This window comes from Mastigoproctus giganteus, chromosome 8 (genome assembly GCF_048544385.1).
Source record: "Mastigoproctus giganteus isolate SK-2022 chromosome 8, ASM4854438v1, whole genome shotgun sequence".
In the NCBI taxonomy this organism is placed as follows: domain Eukaryota; kingdom Metazoa; phylum Arthropoda; class Arachnida; order Uropygi; family Thelyphonidae; genus Mastigoproctus; species Mastigoproctus giganteus.
Window position 1 is genome coordinate 177,384,669 of NC_143582.1, and position 18,200 is coordinate 177,402,868.

An 18,200-nucleotide genomic window follows, 5' to 3' on the forward strand; every position below is an offset into this window, starting at 1 on the left:
GCCATTGTTACGTGAAAATTAATCAGTAAAATCTATTAATCTTGTCGAACTTCATTGGCAATTAAATTGTAATTTTAACTATACATATAACCACTTAGGTTACGGAACATAAATAATTAGTAAAAATAAATAATTAATACATAACTTGATACAGAAGTTATATAAAGGGATTTCGTAGATAACACTCGTTACTGAAGCGCGATACAGCACATCCGGAATTCGATAGCATTAGCTTTGTATAGTATAGTGCATAATATAATATTGTCAATTAATCAGTACATCTATTAATCTTGTTAAACTTCATTGTCAATTAAATTGTACTTTTAACTATATATATATATATATATAGACTTAGAGTACAAACGTAACAAATAATTAATACATACTTGATACGGAAGTTATATAAAGGGAACTCGTAGATAACACTCGATACCGAAAAATAAATATAGCGTTATAACTGTGTTAAGATACAAGTTTAAGGTTTTAATTTTGTTCTGAAATTGTAATTTTATTGACATTTAAATCGAAATCATGACTCTGACCAGAGCAGCAAAGCAAAAGGCTCAAGCTAATGGGAGTGCTGTGACTCAGGGGAGAACTGAGGGGGGCGGTTGCCCCCCGAATCACGGCCTTTTAAGATGCACTGTTTGCTTGATGTTTGCGGAGCAATCGGGTACGGGACATGATACTGCCATGGGGGATGTCTTTGTGTGTGCACGATGCAAGGAGTGCAAGGAAATTAGGCGACAACGCGGCGTTGTTATGGGCCTATATGAGACCTTGAAGGACAGGGTGGATGCCCTCGAAGGAAATAAATTGAGGGGCCCATCAAGCTCTCAGCTGCCCACATCAACACCAGAGCTTGGACTTGGTCATCTTGCAACACAGAGGCAGCCCCCAAGGCAGAATGCGCTGGTCCAACAGGAACTAGTAGTTGTTGGTGACTCAATTGTCAGGGAAACGGGGAACATGCTTTGTAAAAAGGATAGGTGGAACAGGACCACGGTATGTCTGCCAGGGGCAAAGGTTGATGACGTTGTAGAGCAGATATCATCTTTTAAGGGCACAAAAGGTGATATAGTTGTACACGTTGGCACTAATGATATTAAGAGTAGGAGACCAGCGGAATTACTTAACAAGTACAGGTCACTGTTGAAAAAAAGCCGTGAAGTAGGGTTGAATTTGAAAGTGTCTGCAATTCTGCCCAGACACGATAGGAGGGAGTATATGATGAGAGCCTTGTCGATCAATTCGGCCCTGGAAAGATTGTGCAAGGCTCAAAAGGTAGAATTTTTTTCAGCCTGGACTGTACTTGTTAACAGGAGAGATTGCTTCTACAGGGATGGGATACACTTAAATAGAAAGGGTGCAAGAATATTTGCTGACGCTATCGAGGCAGTGTTAGGTGGGTCGGAAATCTGCTAGCTTGGGGGGAGACAAAGACTAATGGATTAACAGTAGCCACTGGCAGAGGTGAAAGAGATTCTTGCACTGCTTCTATTGGAATGAGCAGAAGCCTGAAAAACAAGATGCAGGATATTTCAGAGACTGCTGGAAGTCATTGCGGTACAAGTAAACACATGGGTTGTGTTAGGGTAGCTAAGAATAGAAACAGGTGCATGTATACTTGCGTGTACACTAATGCTAGGAGTTTAGTAAATAAATTTGATGAATTTGAGGTATTACTCAAAACATCAAAGGCAGATATTGTTGGGATATCAGAGACGTGGTGTCACACAGATATAAGGAATGCAGAACTGGAATTTGGGGAGTACAACGTCTACAGAAAGGATAGACAGGATAGGAAGGGAGGAGGGGTTATGCTATTAGTTAAAAAACACATAAAATCCAAGGAAGTGAAGCCAGTTGACATCGCTGGACAGTGCAGTGTTGAGTCAGTTTGGTGTGACATAAGCATAGGGTTTGGGTTTTTTGGTTTTATTGGCGCATCAGCTACAAGGCTATAATGCGCCAAGACCACATAAGCATAGGTAAATCAAAATTGAGAGTAGGAGTGTGCTATAGGCCTAATGACTCTGATGAGTATAATAAGATACTGTACAGGGAAATAGAATGGGCCAGTAAATCAGAGAGTCTTATAATGGGGGATTTTAATTTCCCAGATATTGACTGGAATTTGTGGGTTGGTCACTCACACACTAGCAAGGCTTTTGTGGATTTATTGGATGATTGTTTTCTACACCAGCATGTTCGGGAGGCAACTAGAGGGAGTAATACTCTTGATCTGATTATCAGAAGTGATTCTTCATGCATTAGGAATCTGCAGATAAATGAACCACTGGGTGGCAGTGATCACAGTGTGTTGAAGTGGGATTTACTCAAGGAGGTAACTACCATCAGAGGTAAAGGGAAGGGTTTTTGCTTTCGTAAAGGCGACTATGATGGTCTGAGACAGTATTTAAATTCTATACAGTGGGACCAACTGATGATGTTACCAACAGCAAATTCAAAATGGGAAGCATTCAAGGAACTAATCTTGGAAGCTACCAGGCTTTACATACCAACCAAGAAATATTGTTCAAGGTTCAGGCCTAAATGGTTGTCAGATGAACTAATGAGACATATGGCAGAGAAGAAAAATGCATGGGATACATACAAATTAATGGGTGACGTGGAAGCCTATGATAGATATAAGTTGGTCTGTAACCAAGTCACAAAGGAGATTAGGCAGGCAAAAGCAGATTATGAGAAATCCTTGGCAAAGGATGCAAAGAAAAACAGAAAAGAGTTCTTTACCTATTTAAACTCAAGAAGGAAAGGGATGAATCAGATTGGTCCACTGGATGTTGATGGTTCAACAGTTGAGGATCCAGCTCAGGTGGCTAACAATCTAAACGAGTATTTTGCATCTACATTCACACATGAGGAGTTATTCAGGAAGGGGAATGTCGTAGGTGAAGTAAACATTGGCAGTGAGCTAGATGATTTTCTAATAACTGAGAGGAAAGTGGAGGAGAAATTGTTGAGGATAAACATAAAAAAGGCACCCGGGGTGGATGGGATCTATCCAGTTATATTAAAGGAGGCAGCAAAGGAAGTAAGCAAACCCCTAGCCATAATTATGAGAGCTTCTTTGGACTCAGGGGAGGTACCCATGGACTGGAGATGTGCAAATGTAACCCCAATTCACAAAGGAGGATCAAAGGCTGACACAAGTAATTATAGACCTGTTAGTTTAACTTCGGTTCCAGGAAAATTAATGGAGGCACTGGTTAAAGAAGCACTGCAGGATCATCTGGACAAGAATTCAGTTATAGCTCAGACACAGCATGGGTTTGTTAAGGGCAGGTCTTGTCTGACCAATTTGATTGGATACTATGATGTAGTCACAAAAGAACTGGATGCAGGGAATAACTTTGATATTATATATTTGGATCTTAGAAAGGCTTTGATACTGTTGCTCATGGAAGACTGCTGCACAAATTGGAGAAGTGTGGCATTCGAGGCAAATTGCTGCTATGGATAAAGGGATGGTTGAGTGGCAGAAGACAGAGAGTGGTAATCAATGGACACTGTTCAACGTGGACTAATGTTATTAGTGGAGTTCCTCAGGGTTCAGTGTTGGGTCCATTGTTGTTTTCTGTATTTATAAATGATATTGATGATGGTGTATCAGGCTTAATGTCCACGTTTGCAGACGATACAAAGGTTGGCAGGGTTGTTAAGGACACTACTGATACTATGCTGCTGCAACAGGATCTGGAAAGGTTGAGCAGATGGGCTGAGAGGTGGCAAATGAAGTTTAACATTGACAAATGTAAAGTACTACATATGGGAAACAGTAACCCCAGATCAACGTATCAACTCTGTGGTACTACGCTGACAGTGGTAGAGAATGAAAAGGACCTGGGGGTAATTGTGCAGGCAGATATGAAGTTCTCTGAGCAGTGCAGACGAGCTGCAAGAGTAGCTCATGGTGTCTTGTCAATGATATACAGGAATTTTTCTAGCAGGGACAGGGATGTGATTATTCCCTTGTATAAGGCATTGGTCAGGCCACACCTTGAGTACTGTATACAGGTCTGGAGGCCTCATTTTAAGAAGGATGTAGAGCTGCTGGAACGAGTACAGAGAAGGGCAACAAGATTAGTGAATGGAACAAAGGGTTGCTCTTACGAAGAAAGGCTTAAGTTTTGCAAATTACAGAGCCTGGAGACTAGGCATCGCCGAGGTGATCTGATAGAGGTGTACAAGGCTTTGAATGGCTTGAGCATGCTCAATGCCGATGGGATTCTTCCTCTTGCTCAGAATAATCACCTGAGAGGGCATAAATTCAAATTGAGGAAGGACGCATGTCGGATAGATGTGCGGAAATTCGCCTTTAGCCAGCGGGCAGTTGGTTTGTGGAATAGACTTCCATCGCTTGTTGTTGAAGTTGATAGCCTAAACAAATTTAAGGCTCAGCTGGACAGGTATTTCAAACGAATTGAGGGGTGAAATGGGAGTAGTAGTTGTTTTTTTTTTTTTTTTTTTTTGGCTGATGCTGAATAAGCTTGCTTTCTTGCATCATATGCCTCTACTAATGCTAATGCTAAAAGGTGGCCACCAACCTCCAAAAACCAACCAACAACACAAGCCATAATGAGAATTGAAAAACAGTTGTTGGGAAATTATAAAAACGACGACACTAATAAATTAATTCACACATAAGTTAAACTTTAAAATAGTTATTAACTTCTTTTAAGAGACCACCTTATTTGGTTTGTTACCGTGTTCACAAGAAGTACAAAAGTGATTCACAAATGATATCCCCCTGTTTTATATCAAATTAACGACACCTGAAACGAGATTTATATAAACCAATGTATGAATTGCTATTCATGCATGCGCGTAAGAGTCCACGAGTCTACGAGTCTGAAATATTATAAGGTCTGCATATATTAATAGAATTAACATTTAATTTCATTTCTAATGTTTCGGCAATTAATAATTTAAAATATTCATGCTGTTTATTAAGAACCTTGGGTTCATTAAAAAGAAACACATGTCCATCAGTGATTGCATGAAACACAAGCTCAGATGCACCCATCCTACCTGCTCTAACTGATGCCAAATGCTGCTGTATCCTTACCGAAAGTAAATTTTGGGTCGAGCCAATATAAGTAGAATTGCATCCACCACAAGAAATATTATACACATTGTGAGCTTCCATGGTAGGAACTACATATGCCCTATATTTTAAGAGAGCATGGAGCTTACTCGTGGGTTGTGGAACAATCTTAAATTCAGTGTTCTTAAATATGTTAATAAATATGTATATACGGAACTTTAATAAAATGTTTGTAATCTGCCCTGTCATTTGCTGTACCCGTCTCTAATTTATATTTCACCTGTTGACTAATCTGCATAATGGTACCTAATGAATAACCTCTATTTAAAAATCTTTGTCAGTTCCACGAGCTCATCCAATAAGGATTCTTGAGTAGAGCTGTATCTATATGCATTATGAAACTAGTTAAAAATAATGCTCCTTTTATATGTAAAAGGGTGGTAGTTCGAATGTTCTAATCTGAACGATGTCCATTTCCACTTGCAGTCTTCCAAACCCCATCGTTCTAATCTGAACGATGTCCATTTCCACTTGCAGTCTTCCAAACCCCATGTACTTTTTCTGACTGAATCTCAGTTATCAGTTGATTCAACTACTGCTCATCTCAGATGTCCAAATTATTTGCTGTATGATTCCTTTCGCCTCAAAGGTGGTACTTGTGCATATGTCCGTTCTGATATTCCCTGCCAAAGACTTGGCAATTTGGAATCTCCTCTCTTTGATCTTCTCTGGCTTAAAATCTCTCTACCTCATTGTGTAAAATTCATCTGTTGTCTCTACCATTCTCCCAACTCCACTAATCACTTGGAGCTCTTTGACTTCCTCTCTTTGCAACTTGACTTTCTCCAGTCCAACTTTCCTAACAGTGAGGTAATTTTCCTTGGTGATTTTAACGTTCACAACTCCAGCTGGCTTCCATTTTCTAGTCACACCGACCCAGCAGGTCGAGATGCTGAGGCTTTTGCAATTACTAATGACCTAGCACAGATTGTTCATTTACCTACAAGAATACCGGACAATCCTAATCATACAGCCAATACGCTTGATCTTTTTCTCACAAGCAACCCTTCTAAGTACAAGGTTGAAGTGAGAGGTCCTTTAGGCACTTCAGATCACAACTTGGTGATTGTCTCTTCTCCAATGGAACCTTTATCTCATGGCTATTCCGAACCTCGTATTGTTTGGCATTACAAGAATGCAAAATGGGATGACCTGCGAGACTTCTTTTCTTCTTTTCCTTGGTCTGATTACTGTTTCAAAACTTCTGATGTCAACGTTTGCTCAGATCGTGTCAGTGAAATTATTCTTGCAGGAATGGAATCCTTTATCCCACACTCCACTTTAAAATCTCGTCCTTTATCTAAACCTTGGTTTCCAATAAATGTGCTAAGGCTGTCCAAGAGAAGAACGTTGCATATCGTAATTGGCTTGTTTCTAATTCTTCAGTTTCATTTTCTGCCTACACCAAAGCTCGCAACAATTGTAAAGCAGTTATTAATCAGTCCAAACTAGAGTTTGAACAGGCTAAGAGTAGAAAACTTGCTTCTTGCCCTAATGGTAGCCGAGCATTCTGGTCTCTTGCCAAAGCTATTGGCCGCAACTTTTGCACATCTCTGCTCCCACCTCTGTCCAAACCAGATGGTTCTGTTGTCACTTCAGCCAAGGATAAAGCTGACCTGCTAGCATCCCATTTTTCTTCGAGCTCATGTATTAATGATCTTGGTAAAAACACCTCCCACCATTCCTAACACGCTCCATTCAATGCCTCCTGTGGTCTTCCGTCAAAAGGATATCAGAAGGATTTTGATGAATCTTGATGCTAAGAAAGCTCCAGGTCCTGATGGTATTTCTCCACTTGTTCTCAAAACCTGTGTTCCTGAACTTACTCCTATTCTTTGCCGCCTTTTTTCACTTTCTTATTCCAAAGGTGTTTTTCCTTCTGCTTGGAAATTTGCTCATATCCAGCCAGTTCCTAAAAAGGGTGACAAATCCCTCCCATCCAATTATCGTACCATTGCAATTACTTCTACTCTTTCTAAAGTAATGGAGAAATCAATTAACCGCCAACTCTTAAACTACCTAGAAACGTTCCATCTGATCAACGATCGCCAGTATGGATTCCATCAGTGTCGATCCACTGGTGATATTCTGGCTTATGTTACCCATTTATGGACTAATTCAATGGAAAGGTTCGGTGAAACACAAGTAGTTGCTCTTGACATCTCAAAGGCTTTTGATCGTGTTTGGCATAAAGGTCTTCTAAACAAGCTTCCATCTTATGGTTTGCCAACTGTTTTTAGTAATTGGTTATCCAGTTTTCTCTCTGATCGCTCACTGAGGGTGATGGTAGATGGCTCTCTGTCTTCTAACTTCTCCACTAATGCCAGTGTCCCCCAAGGTTCAGTTCTTTTCCCCGCTCTTTTCCTCTTGTATATCAATGACCTTCTTCCATTGACTGGAAATCCTATCCATAGTTTTGCCAATGATAGCACATTGCATTCCACTTTCCATTTTGAGAAACTTTGCCCTGCTCAATCAGCTTCAACTTCTCGAATATGTGCTACCAATTTCTTAAATGCCGATCTCCAGGTAATTCTCCAGTGGGGAAAAAACAACTTAGTTGATTTCAATCCTACTAAAACTCAGTCTTGTCTTATATCTCGCAAAAAGGATTCTTCTGCTCCTATGCTTATCTTTGGTGACACTGATTTCTAGGCAAAATGATATATCTCTTTTGGGGATTACCCTGACTTGTAATCTCTCTTGGCACAAGCACATTACAAATATTGCTTCGTCTGCATCTAAAAAACTTGGTTTTCTCTTTTGCTCTCGGCGTTACTTTTCTTTCAAACAGCTGCTCACTCTGTATAAATCGCAAATCCGCCCTGCCATGGAATATTGTTCCCACATCTGGGGTGGTACCCCCAACACCTCTGTCAGACTTCTTGATTCCATTCAGATGAGGGTAGTTAGGTTAAGTAATGATTCATCTCTAACAGAGTCTCTCCACTCGCAGTCTCATAGACGTACTGTTTCTGCTGCATGCCTCATGTAGAGATACTTCCATGGGCACTGTTCTTCTGATTTGGCTTCTATAATTCCCGCTCTCTCTTTCAAAACAGTACGAACACGAACAACATCCATTTACTGTCCAACTTCAAACTCACAGAACCAACTTTTCATCTTCCTCATTTATTCATTCAACTGTGTTTTCTGGAACAACTTTCCTTCATACGTATTTCCTGAAAATTACAGTCAACAGAAGTTCAAGTCCAATGTCAACAAATATCTTCTTTCGTCTTCTCAACCTCCAACCCATGCACAGTACTAAGTACTATAGGTTCTAATACCTCTCATGTTTGGGGTTTACATAAAAAAAAAAAACATTTTCTAGAATTTAATATTGACGATTTGAATCAGTGACTACCACATATAAGTGAAATTTCCACACTCTCTCATTCGATATTTTAGTGTTTTTAGTACTTTCTCGCATCAAAATTCTCTTAGCAACTGTTACTGTTACAGTAAAAGAGTTGAATTTTCATAGAAGAAAAATTGAAAAAAATGTTTCTGAATGGCAAAAAAATTTATCACTATCATATTTCAAGTCCAATATCAACAAATATCTTCTTTCGTCTTCTCAACCTCCAACCCAAGCACGGTACTAAGTACTATAGGTTATAATACCTCTCGTGTTTGGGGTTCTCAAAAAAAAAAAAAAAAAAAAAAAAAGAATGGTGCAAAACCTTTTCCGTATTCGTTGACTTCCTATAAATTTTAAAAATATGTTTTCATTAATTCTGGTTAAAGTAAAATTTATAGATTTGTGATGTGGGATTTCCATTTATAGAGTGAACTTAAATCAAGCATGAATGTTATATTAAATGTATCCAGGACCTTCTGTACTATATATTTATTGGTAATTATTAAGATGTTGCCATAGAATGTTATATTAGGGATATGTGGTGTTAAGTATACCTGCTCGATCTTATTTAGATAAATTTCAGCTACCAATCCACTCAGGCTAAGTTCCATTGGTAACCTGAATATCTGCCTTTAAATTTTATCTTGGAAATTAATATAATTGGTTTGTACAAGAAATTTAATCAAATAAAATATTTCATTTCTGGGTAAATTTGACATGTTTAAACAGATTGTCTGTCTGATCATTGATAAGGTCCCATGTTATGTCAAGGGCATATTCTACATGTACGTTGGTGTACAAGGAAACATCTAAAGAGAATAATTCGTCATCTCCATTTAGTGTTTTTTCTTTTAATTGGTTGAACAACATCTCTGAATTCTTTAGACTAAACTTTAATGTTAAATGCAAAGATTTAATAATGCTGTGAAGATACGCCGCAAGCGATTCAAAAGCTGTGTTCCTGTAACAAACAATAGGTCTAATAGGATATTCTATTTTATGAAGTTTGACTTGTCCGAAAAGAGTTGGTATCGCATTAGTCCTAGCCTTAAGGGATTTTAAAGTGGCCATCAAAATATAGTCTACCATGGAAGCTCACAATATTGTTTACAATATTTCTTGTGGTGGATGCATTTTTACTTATATTGGCTTGACCCAAAATTTACTTTCGGTAAGGATACAGCAGCATTTGGTATCAGTTTGAGCAGGTAGGACAGGTACATCAGAGCTTGCGTTTCATGCAATCACTGATGGACATGTGTTTCTTTTAAAAGAATCCAAGGTTCTTAATAAACAGCGTGAATATTTTAAATTATTAATTGCCAAAACATTAGAAATGAGATTAAATGTTAATTCTATTAATATATGTCGACCTTATATTTCGGACTTGTGGACTCTTACGCATGCATGAATAGCAATTCATGCATTGGTTTATATAAATAATCTTGTGTCAGGTGTCATTAATTTGATATAAAACAGGGGAGGGATATCATTCGCGAATCACTTTTGTACTTCTTGCGAACACAGTAACAAACCAAATAAGGTGGTCTCTTAAAAACTTAATTTATTAGTTTCGTCATTTTTAGAATTTCGCAACAACTGTTTTTTTAATTCTCATGATGGCTTGTGGTGTTGGTTGGTTTTTGGAGGTTGGTGGCCGCCGTCTTTCCGATTCCCTTGACGTGATATGAGAGTTGGATACATGCTTATTTTAATTAATAGTTATTTTAACTTGATTCATTTATGACAATACAGAGGGGGTAAAAGTTCATATTATAATCACTCGCAATTGAGTGGTGAGAGATTAACAGTCCTACACAAAGGTATGAGGTTTTCACCTATAATTTAATATTTGTATATTTATCAATGATATTGATGAAGGTATATCAGGTTTAGTGTCCAAGTTTGCAGATGATACAAAGATTGGCAGGGTTGTTAACGACAGTATGCTACTTCAACTGGATCTAGATAAGTTGGGAAAATGGACTGAGAAGTGGCAACTGAAGTTTAACATTGACAAATGCAAAGTACTGCATATGGGTAGTGATAACCAAAGAGAAACATACCAACTGTGTGGTACTACACTCCACTCGGGGAAGTGGAAAGTAAAAAGGACCTGGGAGTAATTGTGCAGTTAAATATGAAGTTCGCTGAGCAGTGCAGATGGGCTGACAGAGCAGGTCATGGCATCTTGTCAATGATATATAGGAATTTTGCTTGCAGGGACAGTGAGGTTTGGGTTTTTGGGTTTTTGTTTTATTGGCGCATTAGCTACTAAGGCTATAATGCGCGGACAGTGAGGTGATTACCCTGTTATACAAGGCAATAGTCAGGCCACACCTAGAGTACTGTGTACAGGTCTGGAGACTTCATTTTAGGAAGGATGTAGAATTGCTAGAATGAGTACAAAGAAGGACAACAAGATTGGTGAGGGGAACAAAGGGGTGCTCTTACCAAGAAAGGCTTAAGTTCTGCAAACTGCAGCACCTGGAGAGTAGGCACCTGCAAGGTGATCTGATTGAGGTGTATAAGGCCTTGAATGGGTTGAGCAAGCTGAATGCTGATGGGATTCTTCCTCTTGCTCAGACTATGAACCTGAGGGAGCACAGTTTCAAATTGAGGAAAGATAGTTGTTTTTTAGTTGTTGGCACATTGGCTTCTGTGGCCATAATGCACCTCCCAAAGTTTTTGCATTTATTCTGATCCAAGCCCGAGGCAGGATTCGAACCAGCGACCTTTGGGTTGCCATGCAGGCACTTTACCCACCCGGCGAAAGATAGTTGTAGAATAGACATGCAGAAATTTGCCTTTAGCCAGGGAGTAGTTGATTGGTCAACAGGCTTCCATCTTTTGTTGTAGAAGCTAATAGCCTAAATAAATTTAAGGCTGAGCTGGACAGGCATTTGGAACAAATGGAAGCATTTTTTTTTTTTTTTTTTTGTCTGATGCTGCATAAGCTTGCTTTCTTGCATCACATGCCTCTACTAACGCTAACGCTAACATTTTATTGTACTGATTGATCAAATTGGTAGAAAGTGCGGGTCTACTTCAAGATAAGTTGAATAGACATGGAAGTTCAGCTTTGTGAACTTCTGGAAAATAAAGACGTTATTATTCAGAGAGCAGAGAAAGGAGATACAGTTGTAATACTCGATAAAACTGATTATATAAATAAGTTAGATTCAATTAGCATTAGCATTAGTAGAGGCATTTGATGCAAGAAAGCAAGCTTATGCAGCATCAGCCAAAAAAAAAAAACCCATTTCCACTTCACCCCTCTGTTCGTTCCAAATACCTGTCCAGCTGAGCCTTAAACTTATTTAGGCTATCAACCTCCACTACAAGGGATGGAAGTCTGTTCCACCAACCAACCACCCGCTGGCTAAAGGCAAATTTCCGCACGTCTATCCTACATCTGTCTTTTCTCAATTTGAATTTATGCCCTCCCAGGTGATTATTCTGAGCTAGAGGAAGAATCCCATCAGCATTGAGCATGCTCAAACCATTCAAGGCTTTATACACCTCTATCAGATCACATCGCTGGTGCCTAGTCTCCAGACACTGTAATTTGCAAAACTTAAGCCTTTCTTCGTAAGAGCACCCCTTTGTTCCATTCATTAATCTTGTTGCCCTTCTCTGTACTCGTTCCAGCAGCTCTACATCCTTCTTGAAATGAGGCCTCCAGACCTATATACAGTACTCTAGGTGTGGCCTGACCATTGCCTTATACAAGGGAATAATCACTTCCTTATCCCTGCTGGAAAAATTCCTGTATATCATTGATAAGACACCATGAGCTACTCTTGCAGCCCATCTGCACTGCTCAGAGAACTTCATATCTGCCTGCACAACCACCCCCAAGTCCCTTTCATTCTCTACCACTGTCAGTGTAGTACCACAGAGTTGATACATTGCTCTGGGGTTGCTGTTTCCCATGTGTAGTACTTTACATTTGTCAATGTTAAACTTCATTTGCCACCTCTCAGCCCATCTGCTCAACCTTTCCAGATCCTGTTGCAGCAGCATAGTGTCAGTAGTGTCCTTGACAACCCTGCCAACCTTTGTATCGTCTGCAAACTTGGACATTAAGCTTGATATACCATCATCAATATCATTTATAAATACAGAAAACAATAATGGACCCAACACTGAGCCCTGAGGGACTCCACTAATAACATTAGTCCACGATGAGCAGTGTCCATTGATTACCACTCTCTGTCTTTATTTTTTCTATCTATTTTTATCAATTATATCAGATACCTCCACTTATCTTGAAGTAGACTTGGCACTTTTTACCAATTTGGTCAATCAGTAGAATAAAACACTAAAAATGTATCGAAACAATGACTACATTACTATGTCTCATTTAAAGGAATTGAAATCCAGAACATACAATATTCCTGCACTTTTTGGTCAGGTAAAATTGCACAAGACTGGTTTTCCTTTGGCCCACTGTTTCTTACAGAAACTCTGCATTTTCCTCCTTAGCCACATATGTATACAGTATTATTATTCAGAGAGCATTATAGAAATTTAAGCAGGTGATACAATTTGGGTTAAAAAAAACTGATATATTATTTAATAACCTTATGGACTGTAGACTTGTTGATAATGATAACGTATTCTCACTGGATGTTACTTTGTTATATACCAATGTAAACGAATACCTAATGTGAATACACATTATATATTCTTTGGGATATGTTAAATAATAACTATACCAATTAATTATATGAAGCTCCTATTAAAGAAATTTTTCACTTAATTACACTGAGTTGAAGCCAGCTATATCACATTTTGAGACAAAGTATACAAACAAATTTTTGGTTTGCCAATGGGTTAAGCGGCTTAATATCACAGGTCTATCTCTCAATGATCTATCACATACTTGGGAGCGATATTCTTGTTATTACTGATAGTAGCACTAGCCACGACATTTTACATTCGTTTAATAATATTCATCCGAGACTCAATTTTACATTGGAAAGGTGAAATATGGATACTAAGTCATTAAACTTTCTAAATTGCATGCTTACTTTGGGACTGGAACAAAATCCAATTTAACATCTATCGTAAACCAACAAACAGCGGTATGCTTCTGCATTATAACAGCTATCATTCGTTCAACTACACGAAGTTATTATCTTTAATTTCTCAATGCCTATAAACATTCAACAACAGAATCTGCTTTAGACTCAGGAAATACAGATATTAACCAGCAGATTCTTAAACAGGGGTTACCCCTTTCCTACTATAAACTGAATTAGGGTACAAGCTAAGGATAAGATACAAAAAACTACACCAACTAACAACAGAGCATCAAAAAAAAAATACTTTATTTCTGTCCCATATGTTGAACAGTAGCACAAACAGCTTAACGTATTCTTTAAAGATAGCAAATTTAAGATTGTGGCCAGACCAATATTTTTTTTTTTTTTTATGGAAACCCCGAACACGAAAGGTATCGAAACCTATAGTACTTAGTACCATGCATGGGTTGAAGGAGAAGTATGGGGGGGGGGGATGCCGGAAACTTTGCTCTAGAGACTAAACACGGGTTTCACCACTTCAAGCCTCCAATAAGCAAAGTGGTGGTATTTCACCAGTTGATGAAAGTCATCTACCACTTACAATATAGAAATTACACACTATACTGAACAGTTGCCGTTCTTTCCTCTTTCACAACACAAATAAATGACCTGTTATACAACATTTCTTGTGGTGATTGACTTGTCTTACCAAGGGTATAATGCCGTTTCCTCTGAATTTTCATGTTAAACAGCACGCATTCTCAGTTCGTGCTTCTCATTCAGCAGCATCAGAATTAGCCTTTCATGCCGTTAATGAAAAACCCATTTTTCTTCAACGAGACCTCTCCTCAATGAATAAGTGACCTCCATACAGGTCTGGAGGCCTCATTTTAAGAAGGATGTAGAGCTGTTGGAACGAGTACAGAGAAGGGCAACAAGATTAGTGAATGGAACAAAGGGTTGCTCTTATGAAGAAAGGCTTAAGTTTTGAAAATTACAGTGTCTGGAGACTAAGCACCTGTGAGGTGATCTGATTAAGGTGTATAAAGCTTTGAATGGTTTGAGCATGCTCAATGCTGATGGGATTTTTCTTCTTGCTCAGAATAATCGCCTGAGAGGGCATAAATTCAAATTGAGGAAAGACATTTGTAGGATAGATGTGCAGAAGGTTGCCTTTAGCCAGCAGGTAGTTGATTGCTGGAATAAACTTCCATCTGTCGTTGTAGAAGTTGATAGCTTAAACAGATTCAAGGCAGAACTAGACAAACATTTGGAGTGGGTGGATGAGTAAAATGAGGTGTATGTGTGTGTGTGTTTTTTTTTTTTTTTTTTGGCTGATGCTTTCTAGTATCATGTGCCCTTGCTAATGCTAATAACTGACTAGAGCTATCACCTGACGTTTTTCTTTTTTTTGAATGAACTTCCTTGTTTTCAAGTTTTAGTTTTTCCTGGTGCAATTTTTCTTCCCTTTGTGCCCTCAATTCTGCTTTGCGCTTTTCTTTTTCCGCTTTCTTTAGTTTCCTCTGTCTTTCAAGTTCTCGTTCTTCTTCAGCCTTACGAACTGCTTCCTTTTCTACATAGAAAAAAATTGAAAATGTTTAATTTTTCTAAAAATTAGATTGAAATACTTTCAGAACTTCAAAGTTCTGGTGAATTTCATCCAAGAATCTTAATAGGTTACTAAATATGCATTACTAAAGACCTGATTTAACATTTACAATTCTAGCCTAAATAAATGCAAAATTTCCAATGTACAGTAAGAATTTGACACCACAAACCTTAAACTTACAAACTTCTGCTAAATTCAACAACAAAAAAAGTTACTTTTGAAAGTAACACATATAAGGATATTTTACACCTAACTTATATACACTCTACATACACGTACAATAGAATACAGTACTTTTTTGCTGAAAAGTGTTGCGCTGATATAATTTTTGTTAAACCCAACATAAAATGCCTAACTTGATATTTATCATATAGTAAAGTGCAGCACATTTATCATACATTTCTTGTTCTTTGTGTTTTTAGTAACTACTCAAGCCATAGTGCGTCAGTACTTAAAGTACTATTTAGTTCATATTCATCTACATTCACACATGAGGAATTCTGCAGGGAAGTGGAGAGGACATAAGCTTATTTCAGAAGTTAAATTTTTAACAAGGAGCCAAATGACTATAATAACTGAGAGCAAACTGGATAACCAATTAAAACTGTTTTTTTGTAATTGGTTATCCAGTTTTCTCTCTGATCACTCATTGAGGGTGATGGTAGATGGCTCTCTGTCTTCTAATTTCTCCCCTAATGCTGGTGTACCCCAAGGTTCAATTCTTTCCCCCACTCTTTTCCTCTGGCATATATTAATGACCTTCTTCCTTTGACTGGAAATCCTATCCATAGTTTTGCCGATGATAGCACATTGCATTCCACTTTCCATTTTGAGAAACCTTGTCCTGCTCAATCAGCTTCAACTTCTCAAATATGTGCTACCAATTTCTTAAATGCCGATCTCCAGGTAATTCTCCAGTGGGGAAAAAAACTTAGTTGATTTCAATCCTTCTAAAACTCAGTCTTGTCTTATATCTCGGAAAAAGGATTCTTCTGCTTCTATGCTTATCTTTGGTGACACTTGGATTTCTAGGCAAAATGATATATCTCTTTTGGGGATTACCCTGACTTCTAATATCTCTTGGCACAAGGACATTACAAATATTGCTTCCTCTGCATCTAAAAAACTTGGTTTTCTCTTTCGCTCTCGACGTTACTTTTTTTCCAAACAGCTGTTCACTCTGTACAAATCCGCCCCCATGGAATATTGTTCCCACATCTGGGGTGGTGCCCCCAAAACCTCTCTCATGCTTCTCGATTCCATTCAGAAGAGGGCAGTTAGGTTAATTAATGACTCGTCTCTAACAGAGTCTCTCCACTATCTCATAGACGTACTGTTTCTGCTGCATGCCTTTTCTACAGATACTTCCATGGGCACTGTTCTTCTGAATTGGCTTCTATAATTCCTGCTCTCTCACAGTCCGAACACATGCTGCCACCAGCCAACATCCATTTACTGTCCAACTTCAAACTCACAGAACCAACTTTTTATCTTCCTCGTTTTCAACTGCCGTTTTCTAGAACAACCTTCTTTCACACGTATTTCCTGAAAATTACGGTCTACAGAAGTTCAAGTCTAATGTCAACAAATATCTTCTTTCATCTTCTCAATCTCCAACCCAAGCACAGTACTAAGTACTATAGGTTCCAATACCTCTCGTGTTTGGGGTTTTCATAAAAAAAAAATAAAATATACAGCATCAGCCAAAAAAAAAAAAAAAAAAAAAAAAAACCACTTCCCATTTCACCCATCCATTTGCTCCAAAATGTTTGTGCAGTTCTTCCTTGAATTTATTTAAGCTATCAACTTCCACAACAACAAACTCTTCAAGGCATTATACACCTCAATCAGATCACCTTGCAGGTGCCTAGTCTCCAGACGCTGCAATTTGCAGAACTTAAGCTTTTCTTGATAAGAGCAACCCTTTGTTTCCCCACCAATCTCATTGCCCTTCTCTGTACTCATTTAGTAGCTCTACATCCTTCCTAAAATGAGACCTCCAGATCTGCATGCAGTACTCAAGGTGTGGCCTGACCATTGCCGAAGATCTGAAAATCATCATATAACTCCATAATTATTCAGAACTAGATCCATGTTTCATACAAGTTTTCAAAATATATACATCCTGTATATCTTTTGTGAAGTTCACTTCAAATAATACGTTCATTATGTATAAAGTATCTTGTAATCTTCTAGTATGTACTGCCATCTCTTGCTTGTCTTCAACTAATATATGGTTGCAAAAAATAGCTTTTATGTTAATTATAAAAGCTTTTTTTTCTTTTTTTTTTTTTTGCTTTATTTCCCTTGTGAATCAGAGGAGAAACTAGAGTGGTGATGAATATATCATTAGGTTATATTAGTTGTCTGAGCAGGGCTTATGCATGCTAGAAATTTTATGTATTTATGTATAACTTGATTAAGTTTCATCAATTCCAGTAGTTGATGAAATTGATTCAAGTTATACATAGAGGTAGTGGATATCACTGCATCAAATGAATAAAGTAACTTTCTTTTTTTTTTTTTGATTCAATATCTTTTAAATTTATATTTAAACTTAATATCTTTAAATTTTAATTTGTACATATTTTGACTTTATTACCCAATGTTAGCTTAAATTATTATTCTGATCTGATTTTTGGCAATAAATTCACTCAAGTTTTGGGTAACAGTCAGAAGAATATGAACAAATTAACATTTAGAAATATTTATGTTCAAAGGTTTTTTTTTTTTACTAAACTTAATTTCCACTAAAACTCCCTCCACACAAAGCATGCCCCTAGCAGAAAACTCATTTCACCAAACCTAACTATGTGATATTAAGTTCAGCAAACTCACTACTGAAAGGATTGACTTACATTAAGAAAACCATACATTACAGAAATGGGAGTGACAAAATTCACATTACAATACACTTTAATACAATTCACATTACAGATGATTTTACAATATATTTTTGGAATTTATATCAGTTATGCATGATTGTAATAAATATTTAGATAATGACAATCAGTGTACATGTTTCCATGCAAATTTGAAAGCTTTGTTTGTTATTTGTTATTTGGT

The 18,200-nt window shown here is 37.8% G+C and overlaps 1 protein-coding gene across 1 annotated transcript in view; it reads right to left on the reverse strand.

The window, feature by feature from the left end:
- The window catches only part of LOC150082032 (uncharacterized), a 97,289-nt gene that overhangs the window by 5,818 nt on the left and 73,271 nt on the right, over positions 1-18,200 (reverse strand). Inside the window, exon 5 of the mRNA XM_090379926.1 lies at positions 14,919-15,098. Coding sequence (XP_090236052.1) covers positions 14,919-15,098 — 180 coding nt within the window. The remainder of the gene's footprint in view (positions 1-14,918; positions 15,099-18,200) is intronic.